The sequence below is a fragment of the Meriones unguiculatus genome, chromosome 6 (genome assembly GCF_030254825.1).
Source record: "Meriones unguiculatus strain TT.TT164.6M chromosome 6, Bangor_MerUng_6.1, whole genome shotgun sequence".
In the NCBI taxonomy this organism is placed as follows: Eukaryota; Metazoa; Chordata; class Mammalia; order Rodentia; family Muridae; genus Meriones; species Meriones unguiculatus.
Genome location: NC_083354.1, coordinates 64,544,363 through 64,563,290, shown reverse-complemented (window position 1 = coordinate 64,563,290; position 18,928 = coordinate 64,544,363). Strand labels below are relative to the sequence as shown.

General features: G+C 42.8%; 1 protein-coding gene across 2 annotated transcripts; it reads right to left on the bottom strand.

Annotated features, from left to right (window-relative positions):
• Nucleotides 1–3,795: 3,795 nt before the first annotated feature.
• Znf8 (zinc finger protein 8) lies at nt 3,796–18,365 on the bottom strand. Of its 2 annotated transcripts, none has more exons than XM_021657637.2 (4): nt 18,194–18,365; nt 15,052–15,178; nt 14,711–14,806; nt 3,796–9,202 (listed from the first exon to the last, which is right to left on the bottom strand). In XM_021657637.2, the coding sequence occupies exons 1-4, from the start codon at nt 18,224–18,226 to the stop codon at nt 7,767–7,769; spliced, it is 1,692 nt and encodes a 563-aa protein (XP_021513312.1). In that variant the 5' UTR covers nt 18,227–18,365; the 3' UTR covers nt 3,796–7,766. The 2 variants fall into 2 exon arrangements, with proteins under 2 accessions (XP_021513312.1, XP_021513313.1); XM_021657638.2 differs by lacking the exon at nt 18,194–18,365 and adding an exon at nt 17,791–18,170.
• Between the last annotated feature and the right edge of the window lie 563 nt (nt 18,366–18,928).

Genomic DNA, 18,928 nt, shown 5'->3' with positions numbered 1-18,928 from the left:
TAACATTTAAGCACCACGGACAGCTCCCAGCTCTAGGCAAGGTGTCTGGCTCAACGGTTATTACTGTTGGGATTTGCTAACTGTCCACAAGTTTACCTACTCGAACTCCATACAAAGTGAACAGTCCTCTGGGTAATATTCGGTGTAACTGCCTCAGCTCCACGTTATTATACTTAATAGATAGCAGCCACAGGATGCATGTATGCGAATTGTGCAGGCAACAGCAAGATGCAAGGTGGTGAGTGCTCTGAGGAGAAAAATCGGTAGTATGGCAATCTCAATCAAATTCAGTTCCTCACAGAGATTCTCGGGAGCGAAAGAAGCCTTTGCTACTGCCAACGGAGGCAAGGGTACTGAGCAAACTCATCCTAGGGCATGGATTTGCCCCGTGTGTGCCAGTTCTTCCTCAGCTTGCAAGAATCGGGGACAGCAAAAGTGGATGAAATGTGGAGTCTGTCAGAGACAGGATCAAACCAACTTTGACCCCTGCTGAGATCCTCATTACTCACCTTAGGATCTGCTTTCTACCTGGAAAAGGGAGTAAAAATGTGGAAGACTACTTGATAAGGCATTTAATACATACCATAAAACTCAGTCTAAGATTAACGAGAACAAGTATTTTGTAATGAGCCATGTAATATGTATAATGTGGGTGAGTGTACTATCTACTTTTAGATGGGGTGGAGAGAACGCTGAGGTTGACAAATAAGTTTATAGCTTAAAAAATGGCTAGCAGAGGAAGGAATATGGATTTGTTCCAAATCAGGCGGTTCTAGGAACTCTTCCTAGATAAGAAATCCCACTATTTTTAATTGTTATTTTTTGAGACAAACTCTATGTATCCCTGGCTATCCTGGAACTTGCTACACATATCAAGCTGGCCTTGAAAAGAGACTTGCCTGCTGCTGCCTCTTGGAGTGCATTAAAGGCACGTGCCACCACACCAAAACAGATACGCACGTGTAAAGAGGCTTCCCGTAAGCTGAGCAATGATGCACACTGAAAATGTCAGAACTTCGGAGGTAGAGGCAGGAGCATCACTGTCAGTTCAAGACTTATCTGGAGTACTTGACTATTGGCCACATAAATATGTAGGGGTTATCATAAACACGTGTTGGATTGACTGATAAAGGGAAAGGACAAACAAATTAGGAAGTTTATGCATGCATTCTAGCCTTTTCATTCTTAGTATTAAGGGGTTAAAACTATTTTACATGCATGCTCACTTGTTAAATGAACACACATTCAGATATACACAGAACAACTATGATAAAGACACTGGGATCCTTATACATGGGGATTCTGGCAGGATGATGTAGACAAACAATGAAACAAATTTTAAAACTTTAATAAAAAAGAATTGAGATTTCTATTAAATTTATTTTTTAAAAACTGGCAATACTTTTTATATATTTCAAAATTCAAAAAAAAAAAGAGTGAAAATTATTTCTCATCCTAGCTTCCCCCATTTCCTCCCCAAGGGCAGCTAGTGCATCTACTTACTTTTCACCATTTCAGAGATTCTGTGCCTGAGTATAAATAAGTCAAATACTTTCTCTCTAGACACATGAAAAATACTATACCTTGCTTGTTTTCCCTTAAAGTCTCTTGTAGATTTCTCCAACATTAATAAATAAGGGCAATCTCCATTAATGCTGTGATCTCTATTCTGCCACAAACCCTGGTGGACTTGTTTTGAAATTCTTACTTTTAAGAAACCCTGTTCAGATGATCCTTGTGTACAAATAAATCCTGTAGCACTTATTCCCAGCAGGTTTGCCAAGAAAACGGTCATATGATTCAGTAACTCATGAACTGCTTTCCACCAACATTATATCCATTCACACTTCCACAGGAAGTGGATAGGAAACACCCAGGGCCCTTTAAGAAAAGGCTGGTAAAGTACTGAATGGAGGGTACAATGTGACAATCCTCTGGAGATAAAATCTACAAGAAGTTCATTAGGGAAAATGTCCAAAATATAGGAAAAAGCGTGAGAATGAGAAGGCTTTCTAAACCTTTAAATGCAAGATAACTTGTACACACGTCTATGTTGAAGATTCAAAGTACACTGTATGTGTGTGCATACACATTTAAGACAAAAATTGCACTGTGTGCTGGTGGTGCATGACTAATTCCAGCACTCGGGAAGTAGAGGCAGGTGGATATCTGACTTTGAGGTCAGCCTGGCCTAGAGAGTAAGTTCCAAGACAGCCAGGGTGACAGAGAAACCCTGTCTCAAAGGAGAGGAAAAAAAACCAAAAACAACCAACCAAAAAAGATAAAAAATTATAAGGAAAAGTAACACAATCTTAATAGCAGGGATCATTTTTGGATGACTGAAGCATGAAAATTTTGAAATGCCTTTTTAAAAAAAATGTTTTAAAACATTTTGTGTGTTTTCTGAGTTTTGCTACAATGGATTTGTGCTAGTTTTATAAAGAGAGAAAACCATGAAGCTCTCCTAATTTACCAAGAAATTTTTTTCAAAATATCTACAAAGAAACTGTCACTTCTAGATGTGAACTAAAAAATGAAACTGCAGATATGTTGGCTGTTCCCATTTCACCAAGCAGAGCTGTTATAATCTCAGCCATCCAGCATCCACTGTGAGAAGTGTTAAAACAGGACTGTTTTTTGAGCCAATGAGTTGGGTACAACTGGTTTCCAGAGCTGCTTAGAATCATGGTATCACTGTCAGGTGTACCCTACCCCATTTTCGAGACAGGGTTTCTCCGTGGAGCCCTGCTATTCTGGAACTCACTTTTGCCTTGAACTTGGAGATTAACCTGCCTCTGCCTCTAAAGTACTGGGATTAAAGGTGTGCTTCCCTGGCCCTCACCCCATTTTCATCTGCCTTTCCTAGACTGAACCCTACACTTTGATAGAACAGTAAGGATGATGGATAAAGGCAGGTTTCTGGTTCTCAGAGTCTGGCTCACTTCCTGAACAAGCCATTTGGTGCAACGTCATTCCTGTCACCTGTTCTGCAGTGTCAGGGGTACCTGGGATGAAGTGAATAGGCCTGAGATGTGTGTGTGGTCAGAGCACCTGTGTATGGACACAGGTTGAGGGCTCTGCCTATCTTTTTAAAAGAGAACACGTGGAGGAAAGCAATTAGATAAAGTTAAAGGGGAGGGGACAAAGGCAAATTTCTTGGCTTCAGTGATTGGATGGTAGATAGTGACATCCACAAAAGGGACAGGTGAGTAGACCAGTCTGTATAGAGAAGGGCAGTTTTCTTCAGGCTGGGTCTGTGAACTTATGATACACTTGAAGGAGCCAACAGCCACATGGAGGTCTAAAGCTCAGAAGTCAGAAGAAACTCAGAAATAGGGTAAACTCTTCCTGTAAGGCCAGGAGTGGAAATGTGGGGAAGGTGTGGGCATAACTTGTCACCAGGGTCCCCAACACTTGGAGGGGCTTCTGAATATGGTTATGGCTCCCAGAACCAAGGGGACAGCATGCCCCAAGGATGCCAGCAGCCTCAGCCCTCAGACTCCTGTTGAGGGATGGCAGTATCCAGGTGTGGACACAACAGGTTCTGTGAAGTAGCAGGAGACAGGTGAAGGTTAGCACTGAGGAAACGGGGAACACAGGTGATTTGAGGGGCTGCAAGAGAAAGAGGACAGAGCTGGCTATTTGCCAGTTTATCGCCTACTTCCCAGTCGTTCTCTTATCTGTATCCATCAGAGGGTAGGAATGCTGAACACTACCTTTCCAAACTTCACTATGATGGATGGCCCTGTGACTCATTCTTGGCCAACAAATCACAAGTGGGTATGTGATAAAGGCTTCTCGAAAGGCCTTTATTTGAAATATCAAGACAGATGTGAGTATTGACCTGCCATATTTTCCTACTTCTTCCGGTGGTGATTACAGATGCAATGGCTGGAGCTTTGGCAGTCTGCTCAGAACCAAGAGAAAAATGCAGAAACGCAGCATCATCTCCAATATAAATGAGTACGGAAATCTTATCTCAACTACCATAAAGTTATACAAAAGTCTAACTTTATTACTTTCTAAATGCAACATACCTAGTTTTGTTACCTTTGTTCTGGTGATTAGTAATATTCGTCCCATGTCTGATATTTCCCCATACCATTTGTTTGTTTATTTGATTTTTGAGACAGTTTTTCGTGTAGCCCTGGCCTTCCTTGACCAGCTGGCCTCAAACCCAGAGATATGCCTGTTTCTGGCCCCCAAGTGCTGGGGTTAAAGGTGTGTACCACCACCACCACCAGCTCATTTCAAGTATGCTACTATTTCATAGTCTAGCCCAAAGTCAGCCAGCTGATCTTCCTTTTCTTAGCCATGTTCATGAAACACTACCAGCCAAGACACATGGGCCAAGCTGTAACAGCTGAGCTGCTGTGAAGTCAGACTTGACAAGGGAAATAGGAAGCCAACTCCAGAGGGAAATGAGAGTGCAGAGACACAAAACTTAGGACATCAACAGTGTCTTGTGGAACCCTTAGAGATTAACAAAAAGGCTGATCCAAAGTATCCTGGAAGCCAGACTCCAAAGGAGATCCCATCAGTTTTGGAGTTCTTAGATAAGAAGAAATACAAATGTGAGATGCTGTGATGGCCATGGGTTCTAAAGCTGGACAATTCCCACACAGTGGCAAGAACTGCTGTTAAATGTTACCAAGATGACTGTTCAAAGCAGTGTACTGACAGGCAATTGTTCTGTTCAACTAAAACATTTCAAGGACACAGGTACTTGATTATAGCTGAGTTGTGCACTTTCTATAATTTGTTTCCTTTTAGGCTAAGTGGGTTCCCTCATTCTCTAAGAAACCAGAGGTAACAATAGATGTTCTTTTTTTCAGGAACTGCATGGACAAAGGTTGAAGGCTCCCCCTCCTTTATAAAAAGAGAACATGTGGAGGAAAGCAACTAGATAAGGTTCCAGTTTTTTTGTGAATATTAAAATGGTCATTAGAATATCTTGCTTTGGGGGGCTGGAGAGACAGCTCAGCAGTTAAGAGTACTGGCTACTCCTCCAGAGGTCCTGAGTTCATTTCCCAGCAACCACAGCAACCCATTTATAATGGGTCTGATGCTCTCTTTTGACATGCAAGGAATATGTTCAGACAGAGCACTCACACACACATAAATCTCAAAAATATATAACTTGGGCTGGAGAGTTGGCTCAGAGGTTGGTTGCTCTTCCAGAGGTCCTGAGTTCAATTCCCAGCAACTATATGGTGGCTCATAACCATCTAAGATGAGACCTGGTACCCTCTTCTGGTGTGCAAAGTATACATGCAGTAAGAACACTGTATACACAATAAATAAATATCTTTAAAAATATATAACTTGCTTTATAAAAAGCCTAGCTTTTCCTAGCATTAACAACTGAGAGGAAAGCTTTCCAATAATCCTCTTGCAGCGACCTCATTCAATGTGTAAGGAGGGGGGAGAAGCTTTGAGAACAATGGGCATCACATGACCTTATGGAGTGCCCTCTTAGCAGAGCCTCAGAGATATTAGTGGCTTAATACCAAACTGGAAGACCATATCAAAGCAAGGAGGGTGGACTGAACGGGAACAAAATTTAAGTTATTCAAGTAACAAACAAAAGACTAAGAAATAGTACAACTAAAAGATTTAAGGAAAAAGCTGGGTGTAGCGGAACGTCTTTAATTCCAGCACTGAGGGAGGCAGAGGCAGTCGGATCTCTGTGAGTTCAAGACCAGCCTGGTCTACAGAGTGAGTCTAGGACAGCCAAGACTACACAGAGAAACCCTGTCTTAAAACTAAAGGGGGAAAAAAGCTTTAAGAAATAAACCAAAGACCCCCTGCTCAGATGTAGCCCACAGGCAGCTTAGTCTCCATGGGGAGCAGGGGCTGTCTCTGACATGAACTCAGTTGCTGCTCTTTGATCACTTCTGTCTGCCAGGGTGACCTTGCCAGCCCACACAGGAAGAGGATCCAGGCAGTCCTAATTAAACTTGATAGGGTAGGGTCAGATAGTAGGGGAGGAGGACTTCCCCTTTCCGTGGACTAGGGAAGGGGGATGGGGTGGAAGATGGAGGAAGGGTGGAACCAGGAGGAGATGAGGGAGGGGGCTACAATTGTGATATAAAGTGAACAAATAAATACATACCTACATACAGATAGATATAAACATCAACATGGCAAACCCCCAAAAGGATGGCTCAGTGTGATTTTGCAAATAGCTTTGTCCCTGTAGACCAGGGTTATGGTTATATATACTTAACATTTTAACATTTTAGAAATATATTCAGAGAGATGAACAAAAAGGTTTTCTGGAGTGGATGTGAAAACAATCCAGGGAAGGACAGACGTGGAGGTGTGTGGAAGACCCAATGAAACATATCATTTACCGTTTAGAACATCCATTGTAAGCACTAAAAGATTATACAGAAAGATAAAGATATTCTTCACCCCAAATATAAATATTTCAAAATGGTGAAAGATTTACTAAACACTAATACATAAATAATGACTCTATTTGTTAAGAACAAACTCACATGATTGTAAATACATACAGCTTTGTTTAATGAATTTGTAGTTTAGAAAAGGAGGGCTATTATTTGTGTCTCTGGTACTGGGGACTGAACTTAGGGCCTTCTACATGCTAGGCAAGTGTTCTACTACTGAGCTACACTTCAACCCTCTGGGTTGAGTTTATATCAGAGCTTCTCCACATTGGTATTATTGATATTTGGGGCTTGAAAATTCGTTGAAGAGCTTCCCTGGGCAGTAAGTATGTTGAACATTCCTGGCATCCACCTGGATACCAGTAGCATCTTTTCAGTCACAGTGACAAAAATGTCTAGACATTACCAAATGTCCTCTGAGGACAAATTATTACAGCAACCCTAGATATTTCAAGATAGTAGTTTTCATATGAGCTGTGATTCCTTTAGAGAATGCTGCAAAATTCTGTGGCTGCTTCTCTGTCAGATGACTTACTGAAAGGAGGACAGGAGCCAAACATGCTGCAGTGACTGTGAAGCGCAGAACTGAGCCATGCATCACGTAACTTATGTTAAAGGTGAACTGGGATTCTGACGTGAATTCACATAAAAACACATTACTTTGTATATATTTGGAATTTAGGCAGAGTTTTCCACAAATGCAATAGTATTTTGATTTGTTCAAGGCTTTCCTATGAATTCATCATTATTCTGTAAATAATGTCTCTTATGGTATTATGTAGACAGCAGTGTACCCTGCACCAGTCTGTAAGTTACAGGCTATTGACCATGATCTCCTGGCGAAAATGGCAAGGACATGGCAAGCTACCACACTGACTCAGTACGTATCATTCTATTATAAATTACTTTAACTATCCTTTACAAAAAGGAGTCATATGTGATTTCCACACTATGCCTGTGTAGGTTTTATTACTGGTAAACTCATTTGGGGTAGTGGAGAAGACATCTTAAAATGTCTGTTGTTGCTGGGTATAGTGGCATATGGCCATGTTCCCAAATTAGGGAGGTGAAGGCAGAGGATCAGAAAATTCAAAGTCATTCTTGGATACATGGTGAACTCAAGGCCAGCCTGGGCCATATGAGACCCTGTCTTAGAAAAGCAAAGAAAAAGTCTGTTAAATGGGAACTGAGTTTGATACATTTGAGAAGCACCAACCTTAACTGTTTGAGAGGCAACCTTATGAAGTCAGAGGTCACCACTGACATTATGCCATCTTCTCTTGCCACCATTATACACTGCGTGGACTTATGTTTGTACCTGGTAACTCAAAAGTTATCTGAAGAGTTATCTTTCTATGTAGATTCTCTGATGTCAAAAAGCATGGGATTGCCCATTGCAGGTTCTTCTACCCCAATAACATGCACAGGGGTTTTCTCGTGCACAATTTCATGAAGGTCAAACAAGGCCAGGGCTCTGCTTGCTTGCTCTGCCTTTGCCTGGGCCACAGGAAGCTCACTTGAATTTGAGTATGCATTCTGAAGGAGTTTTGGGCCCCATCCGCAAGGCTGTTCTCGTCTTCGGCTATGTCCATGTGTTCCTTCCTCTCTGTTGTGGGTTATCTGATGTTGGATGAGGTGAGAACTTTGAACGAAACATTTTCCACACTGACTACATTTAAAGGGCCTATCGCTCCGCTGAATCCTTTCATCTTGACTCAATGGTGGGTCACAGCTGAGGGGTTCTGTCCACTCAAGCTTTGTTAAAGCTGTTGTCTGCTCAAAGATCAACCTCTGTTGGCACTCATAGGGTTTCTCACCAGCATGCTTCCGCTGATGTTGGGTCAGGGAGGAACTGTGCCTGAAGCCCTTTCCACAGTGATTACACTCATATGGCCTCTCCTCAGTATGAGTCCGAAGGTGCAGGAAGAGGCAAGTGGTCCGAGAGAAAGATTTCCCACAAACACTGCAGCTATATGGCTTCTCCCCAGTGTGCGTCCTCTTGTGTCGCCCTAGGGATGAATTCTGATTGAAGGCCCTCCCACAGTCCTGACACTCATAGGGTTTCTCTCCAGTATGAATTCTCCTATGGACTGTAAGGTGTGTACTGTGGCAAAAAGATTTTCCACATTCATCACACTTATAGGGCTTGTCTCCAGTGTGGATTCGCTCATGCTGAACAAGGGAGGAGTTTTGGCTGAAGGCTTTCCCACACTCTTTGCACATATAAGGTCTCTCTCCTGTATGAATTCTCTTGTGTACTGTGAGATGTGCATTATGGTTAAATGACTTCCCACAATCAGTACATTTATAGGGCTTATCTTGCACCTGACTTTTTGTGAGTTCTTTAATGGGTATAATCTGATTAAAGTCTTTTTGACAGCCATTGTCATCAAAGGGCTGTGTTGCTGTGGAGTCTGTCTGTTGACTAACTAAGCTTGGTTTATGTTCTGAATTTTTAACTTGTGAGCCATAAGTACAGGCATATTCTCTTCCAGAAATATCTGGGAATAGATCTCTGTTTAAGCTGGGAATACAGGTTTCCCCAAGTCCAAGACTTTCATTGCTTTGACTATGAACTGGCATCTCTTTGGGGCCTTTCAATAGCCCTAAGTTACTCTGGTCCTTCTTGAGTGCCTGCCTCAGGCCATCACTTTCCCGATCTATTCCTGTCATGGAATGACAAGTAATAGTCCTTGCAAGCACATCCCTTTCTGTAATGGGAAATGGTTCCTTTTTAGGGAGGCCCTGCTCCTTGAGTAATGTAAGGTCTTCAGGTCCAAGAATACAGCCTGAAAGAAAAACAAAGAGCTCTGACTGAGTTGTTAAGGGAAAACAAGGAGAGAGGCAGGTTTCAATACCCTGTAACTTTGTTACTAATCTATGATCTTAACAACCTGCCCTAGTAAGTTCTGATTCTCTTCTTGATGCTAACTATTCCTGTCCCCAACCATAGTTTACTCCTGGGCCAGGCATTGGAAATGAAGCAAACATTTACTAGTTTCTTGCAGGATTGCTGTTAAAACTTACCACAAACCTAGTGCCCCAAAGTAACAATGCTTTCCATTTTACAATGTGAAGTTCTAATGTCCAGATGTCAGCAGGGCTGGTTTTTCTTGGAAGCTCCATAGAAGAACCTATGGGGATCAGTAGTGTAGCATGTTCAAATCTCTCTCTTAGTGACTTCTGCTTCTGTTGTCATATACCCTTTTCTTGCTATAACCCTCTTGCTTCTCATAATTACTCTTTTGATTACATTGGGCCCACCTGATAGCTATTTCTAGGGATTAGTAATTAGACTTCATTTAGTACCATGCTTTGCTTCATTGTCCACCATTAACATTCAGGCAGGAGCCCACTGAGGTCAGAGAGGGCACTGGATCCCTAAAACTGGAGTTATAGGTGGTGGTGAGCCAACTTGTGGGTGTTGGGAACAGAACCCAGGTCCTCTGCAAGAGCACTATGTGCTCAACTGCTGACCCATCTTTCCAGTCCCACCCTTAGCATCTTGAGGCCTCTCCCCTGCGTAAGACTCACCCATGACACACATGAATGTGTTCATTTGTTCATTTATTCATTCATTATCACTCATCATACTACTGTCCAGTCACTGCCTAGAACTGACAGGTGCTAAATATTAAAAAAAAAAAAAAAAAAAAAATCTGTCTCAGTGAATGTTGGAAGAATTCAAGAGAAAATCAAGAGTCTGGCCACAGGAGAAGAGCTGGAGAAGCTGAGAGTAGTTGGGTACTAAGCCTTTTGCTGCCTCTGCACAGCACACAGAGGGGATTAATCAAATGGGAGTCATTCCACCAAAAGTATATTGAAGAAAATATGCTCATATTTTATGAAGATGTTCTTAATATAAAACAGTACCATGTACACTAGACATACAAAGGGGAAAAAAACAGAAAACAAGCAATAGCAACATTAACAACTTATATTCATTTATGTCCACAATAGCACTATTCTTTTATTTTTGTTTTTGTATTTAGGGTTTCTCTGTGTAGCCTTGGTTGTCCTGGATTTGCTTTGTAGATCAGGCTGGCCTCTACCTTATAAAGATCCAGCTGCCTCTGTCTTCTGAGTGCTGGAACTACAGGAGTGCGCCACCGAGCCTAGCTAGTAGCACTATTCTTAATATCCTCAAAGTGAAAACAACCCAAATGCCCATCAACTGCTGAATGGAAAAATGAAACAAGAGTGTAAGGAGTATAGCTCAGTGGTATAGTCCTTGTCTAGCATGTATGAGGCCCTAGGTCCTGTTCCCAAAGAAGTGCAACAAACAAACCAAAAAACAGTGAAATTGTTTAGTGAACTATTCAGTCATAAAAAAGAATGAAGTGAATACACACAACACAGAGGAACTTTGAAAAAATTATGCTAAGTAAAAGAAGCCTGACACAAATGTCACAGACTAAGCATCTACTGATTAATAACAGAGCAGGGCACAGTGGTGCATGCCTGTAATCCCAGCACTGTAGAAGGCAAAGGCAGGCTATGAGCTTGAGGCCAGCGTGGTTTACAAAGTGAGTCCAGGACAGCAAAGGCTGAGAAACCCTGTCTCAAAAAACCCAAACCAAAACCCAACAAAAGGTCCCAAACAGGCAAATCCATAGACAATCCAAATGAGTTATTGTCAAGATGTAGGGAAGATGGGTGGTGATTGCTAATAGGCAACTTTTGTGGTAACAGCTAAGGCCTGAATGTTTGTGTTCTCCTAAAAGTTGTATGTTTTCGTCCTAATTCCTGTTTTGATGATGTTTAGAATTGGGCCTCTGGGAAGTATTAGGCCATGAAGGCAGAATCCTCTTCTCAGGCATATTTTTTTTCAACAATCATCTAATAATGTTATTTATTTCTCAGACCTGAGTGAGGGCTCATCTCTGTCCAGATGTCTTATTCTATGCTACATTCATAACATCAAAAGCATTATGTGAGTGAGTCCTCAGAAATGTCTGCTAAATGGTCTTCTGAGCTGATAATCAGTTCAGCCTCAGGGCAAACCCTGATCCAGACCAATTGGAAGGGGGCTGAAAAAGTCAGAGACCCCAGGCCACTACCGGAGGGCTGAGCTGGTATAACCAGGTCAGGCCAGCAACAGTTGAAAGTATCAATAAATTCAGATGGGGTCTCCTACGTCAAACCACTCCCTCACCCTGAACTACTGAGCCTGCTGTTTAGGAAGCCATAGTGTCTCCAGAGAGAAAGCATAATGAGAGGAAATGAGAGCAGGATTGAGATTACAGAACACCAGGTAAGGTCAAGTAACTATAGGAGGGAAACAGTAAGGAATGAACAATATGCAGCAGGCAGAGGGGTTCACCCTAGCCCACCAAAGCACATGGCTGCCCTGGGAGAGGGTCTGCCTGGATGAGTGTTTTCCTTTAAAACAAAAGAAAAATGCTCTCTTGTTGAATAAAGTGTGTGGTAAGTTGAATGATGGCTCCTCAAGGATCACCACATCCTAGTCCTTGAACCCTGTAAATGTGTGATAGTACATGGCAAAGAGGAGAGTGTGAATATAATTAAAAGTTTTTAAAATTAAGATTTACCTTTATTTTTTTATTTTTATTTATGTGCATGTATGTGACTATACAGCAGATGAATCAGGAGCCCAAGGACAGAAAAAGGCATCAGATACTGGGAAGCTAGAATTACAAGTAGTTGTTAACCACCTGACATATGGCTGGGAACCAAATCTAGGTTTTTATTCTTTTATTTTCATTTTTCAAGAAAAGAAAAAAAAAATGCTCTTAACTGGTGAGCCATTTCTCCAGGCCCAAATTACGAATCTTAAAAGTGTGTGATTATCTTGGGATTTTCAATATGACTGAAAGGCTCCGGCAGGTGAGCCAGTCAGAGAAGAATATGTGACGATGGGAACAGCTGAGTGATATAATCTGAAGAAGGTCCCACGAGTCATGGTGTATGGGTAGCCTCTCCACACCGGAGAGACAAGGAAATCGAACTTCTCCTGGAACTGCCAGAAGAAGTCAGCCCTGATGAACCACTTTCGACTCCAACTAACTTCCACAAATTGTGAGAAAATACATAAATAAATCGGTGGTGTTTCTTTCTTTTTGTTGTTGTTGCTTGTTTGTTTTTTAAACAGGGTTTTGCAGTGCAGCTGAGGCTCTCCTGCAGGGTGCTTTGGATTATAGGAATTCACCATCACAACCAGCCAAATCTGTTTTTTTTTTTTTTTTTCTGTTACTTTGCCATAGCACTTTGGTATAGTAGCAGTAGAGCAACTATACAGAATATTAATGCAAAGTATATTTCCATTTTAATAGGAAGTTCAGGAGGCCTTTTGCTTCTAGAACTTTTATGGTCCAGCTATTAAGTTCTTAAAAGTCTCTGTAACAATTTTGATGCCACACCAGCTGTGTGAGACAAACAGCCAAGGTTTAGTTATCTTAGAACCTAGTTTCAGTCGCAGTATAAGCTGTCAATGAAAAGGTAAATTTAGAGGTAAATTTGTCTCTCTGCAGCCCTGGGGAGCATCTTGAAGCATTTGGGTGGGTCGACTACAGACTGCTGGTTCTGTGTCATCACAGCCATACCATTTCAGCTGTCAGGGTACCAGTGCACCAGACCCACTGAATTATGTATCAGACCTTTCCTTTCTGTCATCCCTAGTAAACAGGGTCAGGATAAGGGCAAGTAATCCAGTCCTGACAGGAAGCCATAGTGTCTCCAGAGAGAAAGCGTAATGAGAGGAAATGAGAGCAGGATTGAGATTACAGAACACCAGGTAAGGTCAAGTAACTATAGGAGGGAAACAGTAACACAGAACACCATCCCTAGCACATCTCTAAAACACTAAACCAGCACCAGCACCAGCTAGGTCAGGGGTCCTGCTTTTTTAGAGATAATATGCCCCTCTTTTTCTGAACTTCTCTTAACATGGCTTTGAGGTTTTTGTTTGTTTGTTCTGTTTTGTTTTGTTTTTTTTTTTTTTTTTGAGACAGGCTCTTATATATATACCTCTAGCTTGCCTGAATCTCATTCTTTAGACTAGGCTGGCCTTGAACTCATAGAGATCCACCTGTCTCTGCCTCCTGAATGTTGGGATGAGAGGCATGCATCACCACATAAAGCCAAGGTTTTCTTTTTTTAGATTTATTTTATTCCTATCAGTGCTTTGCCTGCACCAAATGCATGCCTGGTGCCTGAGTGAGCCTCTATGTGGGTTCTGGAAATTGAACCTGGGTCCTTCACAAGAACAATAAGAGCTCTTAACCACAGAGCCAACTCTTTAGTCCCAGGCCAAGTTTTAAATGCCTAAATAAAATCCTTTCTGATAATAGACTAGCAGAAGGGTATGAGGAACATGCTTATAAATCCAACAAAGAACTCAGTACAGAATTCAGCAAGAACTGAATGGAAGGCCAGGATGAAAGCCAAGAAGAGGATGCTGGGAAGGCTAATGAGAAAGGGAGTGGCCCAGAACCAAGGATGGAGCAGAAACACAATGGAAGCAGGCCTCTCATTGTTGGAGAGGAAGCAAATAGCTTTGTGAACAGAGGAGGGTGAGGCACTGGGCACCCTCCAGAATACATGACAACTGGCCAAGATGACAGTCTTAGAAAAGTTTGCTCACTGGCTGGCCTTTGGGAGTATTAGGGAACCTGGATTTGAGGTGTGTTCCCACCATCCTAATTGGTAAAAGCTCACTGCTCTACTCTCGTGGCTTATTCAAGCACCAGAATCATGGTATGCACCAGGCAAATGGTGTCCCTGGGAGACTTTCATCCTCCCTGGAGACCACAGTCCTCATGTACTATCCAGCTCACTGCTGGGGCACTGAGTACATTCTGTTTGACTTTACAGACTGAAGATCTTGAAATTCCTGTCTGGTTCCTCTAGGCCAGTGGTTCTCAAGCTGTGAGCTGTGACTCCTTTGAGGGTTGTATATCCGATATCCTAAATATCAGACATTTACATTACAATTCACAACAGTAGCAAAATTACAGTTATGAAGTAGCAATGAAAATAATTTTATGGTTGGAGACACCAAACATAAACTGTATTAAAGGGTCATAGCATTAGGAAGGTTGAGAACCATTGCTCTAGCCTTTGCCTCCTGAAGTCTTTTCCCTTCACAGGTTTTTTTCTGTATCTTTGGTTATAATCAACCACAGCTGTGAAAATGATGATGCCAACCAAATCCCATGAACCTCTTAAGAGAGGGATGGTTTTGAGGACCCTGAAATATCATTTTTTTTTTCATAAGTGCATCTCCAATGGCCTCCTGGAATCTCCCCACTGGAACACCTAGCTGGTGGGGTTCTTACCTGGACAGCAGGCCTGGGTATCTCCTCTGTCTGCCACCCACAGCTCAGCACCTTGTTCCAGCTGGGAGATTACTGCAGGTTTGGGAAGATCAGGACCTGGAGATAAGAAAAGACACAGGAAGTCAGAAGCTGCTCTGGGAAAAACAAGTCCAGGCTGCAGCTTAAGCTCTTGACCATAGGACATGACTCACAGGCACATGAGGGTTTAGCTCTGTGACAGAAAGGGTAAAAGTGTGTCCTACAGTAAGGGAGGACTCAAGGTTAAGTGGAGCTCCATATCAGAAGCCCACAACCATAACTCAGGAAGATTCTATCATTACAGCCAGGGAAGCAGACCTTACCCACAGAGAGAAGGTGTCCAAAGGTCTCCAGCATCACATCACGATACAGAGTCCTCTGGGTAGGGTCCAGCTGCCCCCACTCCTCTTGGGTAAAGTCCACAGCCACATCTCGGAAAGTCACTGGCTCCTGAAACATCATAGGCATTCTTGATTAGTACAACCATCTACCTCTGTGGTAGAGAAAGAACGGAGAAAAAAGGCAGGCAGTTCTTGGGAAAATGTACGCTCTTGAGTGATGTAACTCAGCCATCACTGGGAGCCTACTGAGGCACTATAGGTAGGTGTGGGTTACCATGACAACATGAGAGTACTTGGCAGGATCAACAAAGTCAGCCACAGCTGATCTGACTAATTAGACAGACATGACTAGACATGAAGGTTTGAAGAAATGACTACTACGTTTTTTTGTTTTTATTTTGAGTATGTTTATGTGTATGCATGAATGTATGGAGGCCAGAGGACAATCTTGGGTGATCACATCTTTGTCCTCCACACATTCTTTTACTGATGACCAGGCCACATCAGCATTATCTGTTATCTGATCACCAGGTCTCATCCCCACCCCCACCCCCCTTTTTTTTTACCCACTATCTTAGCTCAGTTCTCAGTATCTTATCTAATGTTCAAGTGGTTCTTTCCAACCCTACAGAAGTCCTTCTCAACACCTTCCCCCCTTTCCATTTTTTTTTTTTTTTTGTGGGTGTGATGCACATGTGTGCGGACACACATGAGAGAGAGTATACCTGGATATGTGTATGTGCGGAGGCCCAATGTTGATGTCGAGAATCATTTTCACTTGTTCTACCACCTTATTCACTGAGCAGGGCTTTTCAATCAAACCCAGAGCTCATTGATATGGCTAGTCTCAATAGCCAGTGTGCTTTGGGGATGGATGCCCTGTCTGTTTTCTGAGGAGGGAATTATAGGTGAGCTACCATGCCCACCCAGCATTTATGTGGGTTCTAGGGATGTGAACTGTAGTCCTCACGTTGTGCATTTTGACCACTGAGTCATCTCCACAGACCCCCGAAACACTTTAAAATCTTTTTTTTCTCTTGAAATTTCCCAGGTTTGCCTTAGATATACTCTATAGCCAAAGATGACATGAGGAACTGTATTAAACAGTTGCAGCATTAGGAAGGTTGAGAATCATCGCTCTGAACACTTGAATGGCTCCTTGTCACTTTTCAATAAAGAATGATCAATCCCCCAAAGATATCTAGGTCTTCATGCCTGAAACTTATGAATATTACAGTAGTAACATGAACTTTGCAGATATGATAAAGATGCCAAAACAGGCATATGTCCTGTGTTATCCTGGAGGTCCCTGAATGCAATCATACATTTATGAGATAGGCATGAGATCTGAGAAGCCAGAAGGCAATATGATCACTTAAGCAAGATGCTACATTATTACTTTGATGCTAGACAAAAGGCCACAAGGCAAGGAGTGCCAGGGCTACAGTTTTTATAGCTGGAAAAGCAGATACCCTCTCCTAGAAACTTGGTAGAAGTATGGCTCTGCTCAGTGGTGTTAATTTCTGATGACTTCTCATCTCTAGAATGTGTCTTTTTTTTTTTTTTAATTTTGAGACAGGGTCCAGCCTGGCCTTGAATTTATCATCTCCCTGCCTCACTCTCTCATGTGGTGCAGGATTATAAGCATGCACCACCACACTTGGCTTAGAATGTATATTGCCTTTTGCCATAAAGTTTGTCCTGACTTGTTACAGCAGCCCTAAGAAACTAACATACTTGACATCTAAGGTCTCCACTTTTGGTCCTTGCTCTTGTGGAGGCTTGTCTCTAAGATGACTCCTCAGTGACCCCGTGACCTGCATCTAGCCATGTTGACTTGTATAACTGTTAGGACACTGTAGAAATAGTAGTGTAGAGTCTGAGCTGAGGTCATGATATAGGTTCTACCTCGCCATCTCCTGGATCACCACTCTATAGTAAACCACACACTGCACAGTGAGACCTAAGTGCTTTCTTAGTGAGGCCTACATGGAGAAACACTGAGTCCTCCTGCCTCCTGTGAATGAATCATCTTAAGTAATAACTGTTAGGCTGTCATGATGACTGTAACTTTAAGAGCCTAGGACAAACCCATGAGCTAAGTCACTCTTGGATTCCTACCCATCAGAGACTATGAAGTAATATGTATTTCAGGTCACTGCATTTTTGTGTGTGTATATTGTCACACAGCAACAGAGTAAATACACTTCTTCGCATGTCTTAGTATCTTAATGCACATTCCCTGACAAACTGTGACAAACTAGTGACAAACTGTCACCTGAGACTTGACTAGGGCTGGAGAATCTACCTTCACCATGGCTCATTCATGCTAGGTTTCAGTTTTCAGTTCTACACTTTGGTCACCTTTCATGAAAAACTCAGATAACAGGAATCTGAAAATTTGTACACCAAATGTAAATAACGCAAATCTCCTCCAAGCAAACCAATCACCACCACCCCACCTGCTACCAACATACATGAGCACATAATTCTGAAGTTGCAGAACTTACGTATGAATTGGTTTTGGCTTTTGCTAGGCAGACTACAAAGAAAAGAATAAGCAGCCAGTTTATCTACAACTTTGATGACCAGAATCTTGGCAAACAATGACGGTCCCTACCTATCACAGTTCTCCTATGGCCCCAAAGGGTGTGACTCTTGGTAGTTACTCCTGTTTTACTAATTTAGTGTCTGTGTCCCACGAAGTTATGCCTTACTTACAAAATAGGGGCTTCATGGTGTAGAGGTTCCCCTAAAAGCTGTTGATTCTGCACATTAGGACACGTCCTAAGGACCGTACCCGCAATGTGGGTGCTCTGTAATGCGAGCCAGTCAGCTGTCATCATCGAGAAGCATCTCTCAGGATGTGCGGGAGGGTGTTGGCCGGAGCTGGAGTGAAACCCCGAGCGGGGGTCTGTTCTGTCCTGTTCTCTGGGAAATGACCACCGCCCTCCTCTCAGACCATGGGAGGGAGACAGGAGGCTGGAGCATGCGCACTGGAGACACAGTGGGTCCTGGGTTCGAACCCGGCTGAGCTAACCGTTGTGCTTGCTTCTCCTGTGGAAAAGCGTCCTGGGTCTGAGGAGGAAGTGGGGCCCATAGTCCACTTCATCGTTATTGTTACCTGAAGTTGTGTTGTTTCCCGCCCTGAGGCCATCACCACTGTTGCCGCTTTATCCTGCTGGTCCACCCGGAGCCAACAGGTCAGCCACAAACGTCCAAGACGACCTCTAATCTAAAGCGCAGACCTGTCGAGAGGACCACCCTACCAGCCTCCCGCTGAACAATGGCGGCAGCGCCTGGGACGCCGAGACTACAACTCCCAGAAGGCCACGCGCGAGATTCTGCATTAGACCAATGGGAGCGCCAGCCCAACGTTGATCAACCGGGAAGTCCTGGCCTCTGGTCTCAGGCAGTCGAAACCACCCACAACTTTTGATTAAGGATCAGGTTCTCGTACTTGCAGAGCCCAGTTTACATTCTGTTATCTCCGGGTGCGGGTATCACTGGGGTCCCTGGGTCTTGGAAAATTGTCTTCCCACCCTCACATTGAGTTTAGGGCATATTTGCGTCTGCGCAGTTTGGGGAACGCGAGGCAGTTAGCTCTGACCTGCTGCTGGAATTAAATGTAGAAGAGAGCTCTTCTTATTCTGGGTACTCCGGTTACACTGAAACACGAAACAAAATTACATGGAACTTTCTTAATATAAATAGACTTTAAAGGACTAATGACCGAAAAGAGAAAAACGATGCTTCCCAGATTTCGTTTCTTCAGGTAAGATGAACATCAACCATTTAAATAAAGATATACCTGTAATCCTATCATTTAAGTGATGGAGGCAATAGGAATTCAGGGTCA

Bases quoted from the DNA above. Each gene is read 5' to 3' on its own strand.
- Znf8 (XM_021657637.2), bottom strand. From the start codon at position 18,226: ATGGCCTCAGGGCGGGAAACAACACAACTTCAG. The intron at 15,179-18,193 runs GTAACAATAACG...ATGATGTTTCAG, and splicing joins GGGAAACAACACAACTTCAG to GAGCCAGTGACTTTCCGAGA. The intron at 9,203-14,710 runs GTAAGAACCCCA...TTTTTCTTTCAG, and splicing joins TACCCAGGCCTGCTGTCCAG to GCTGTATTCTTGGACCTGAA.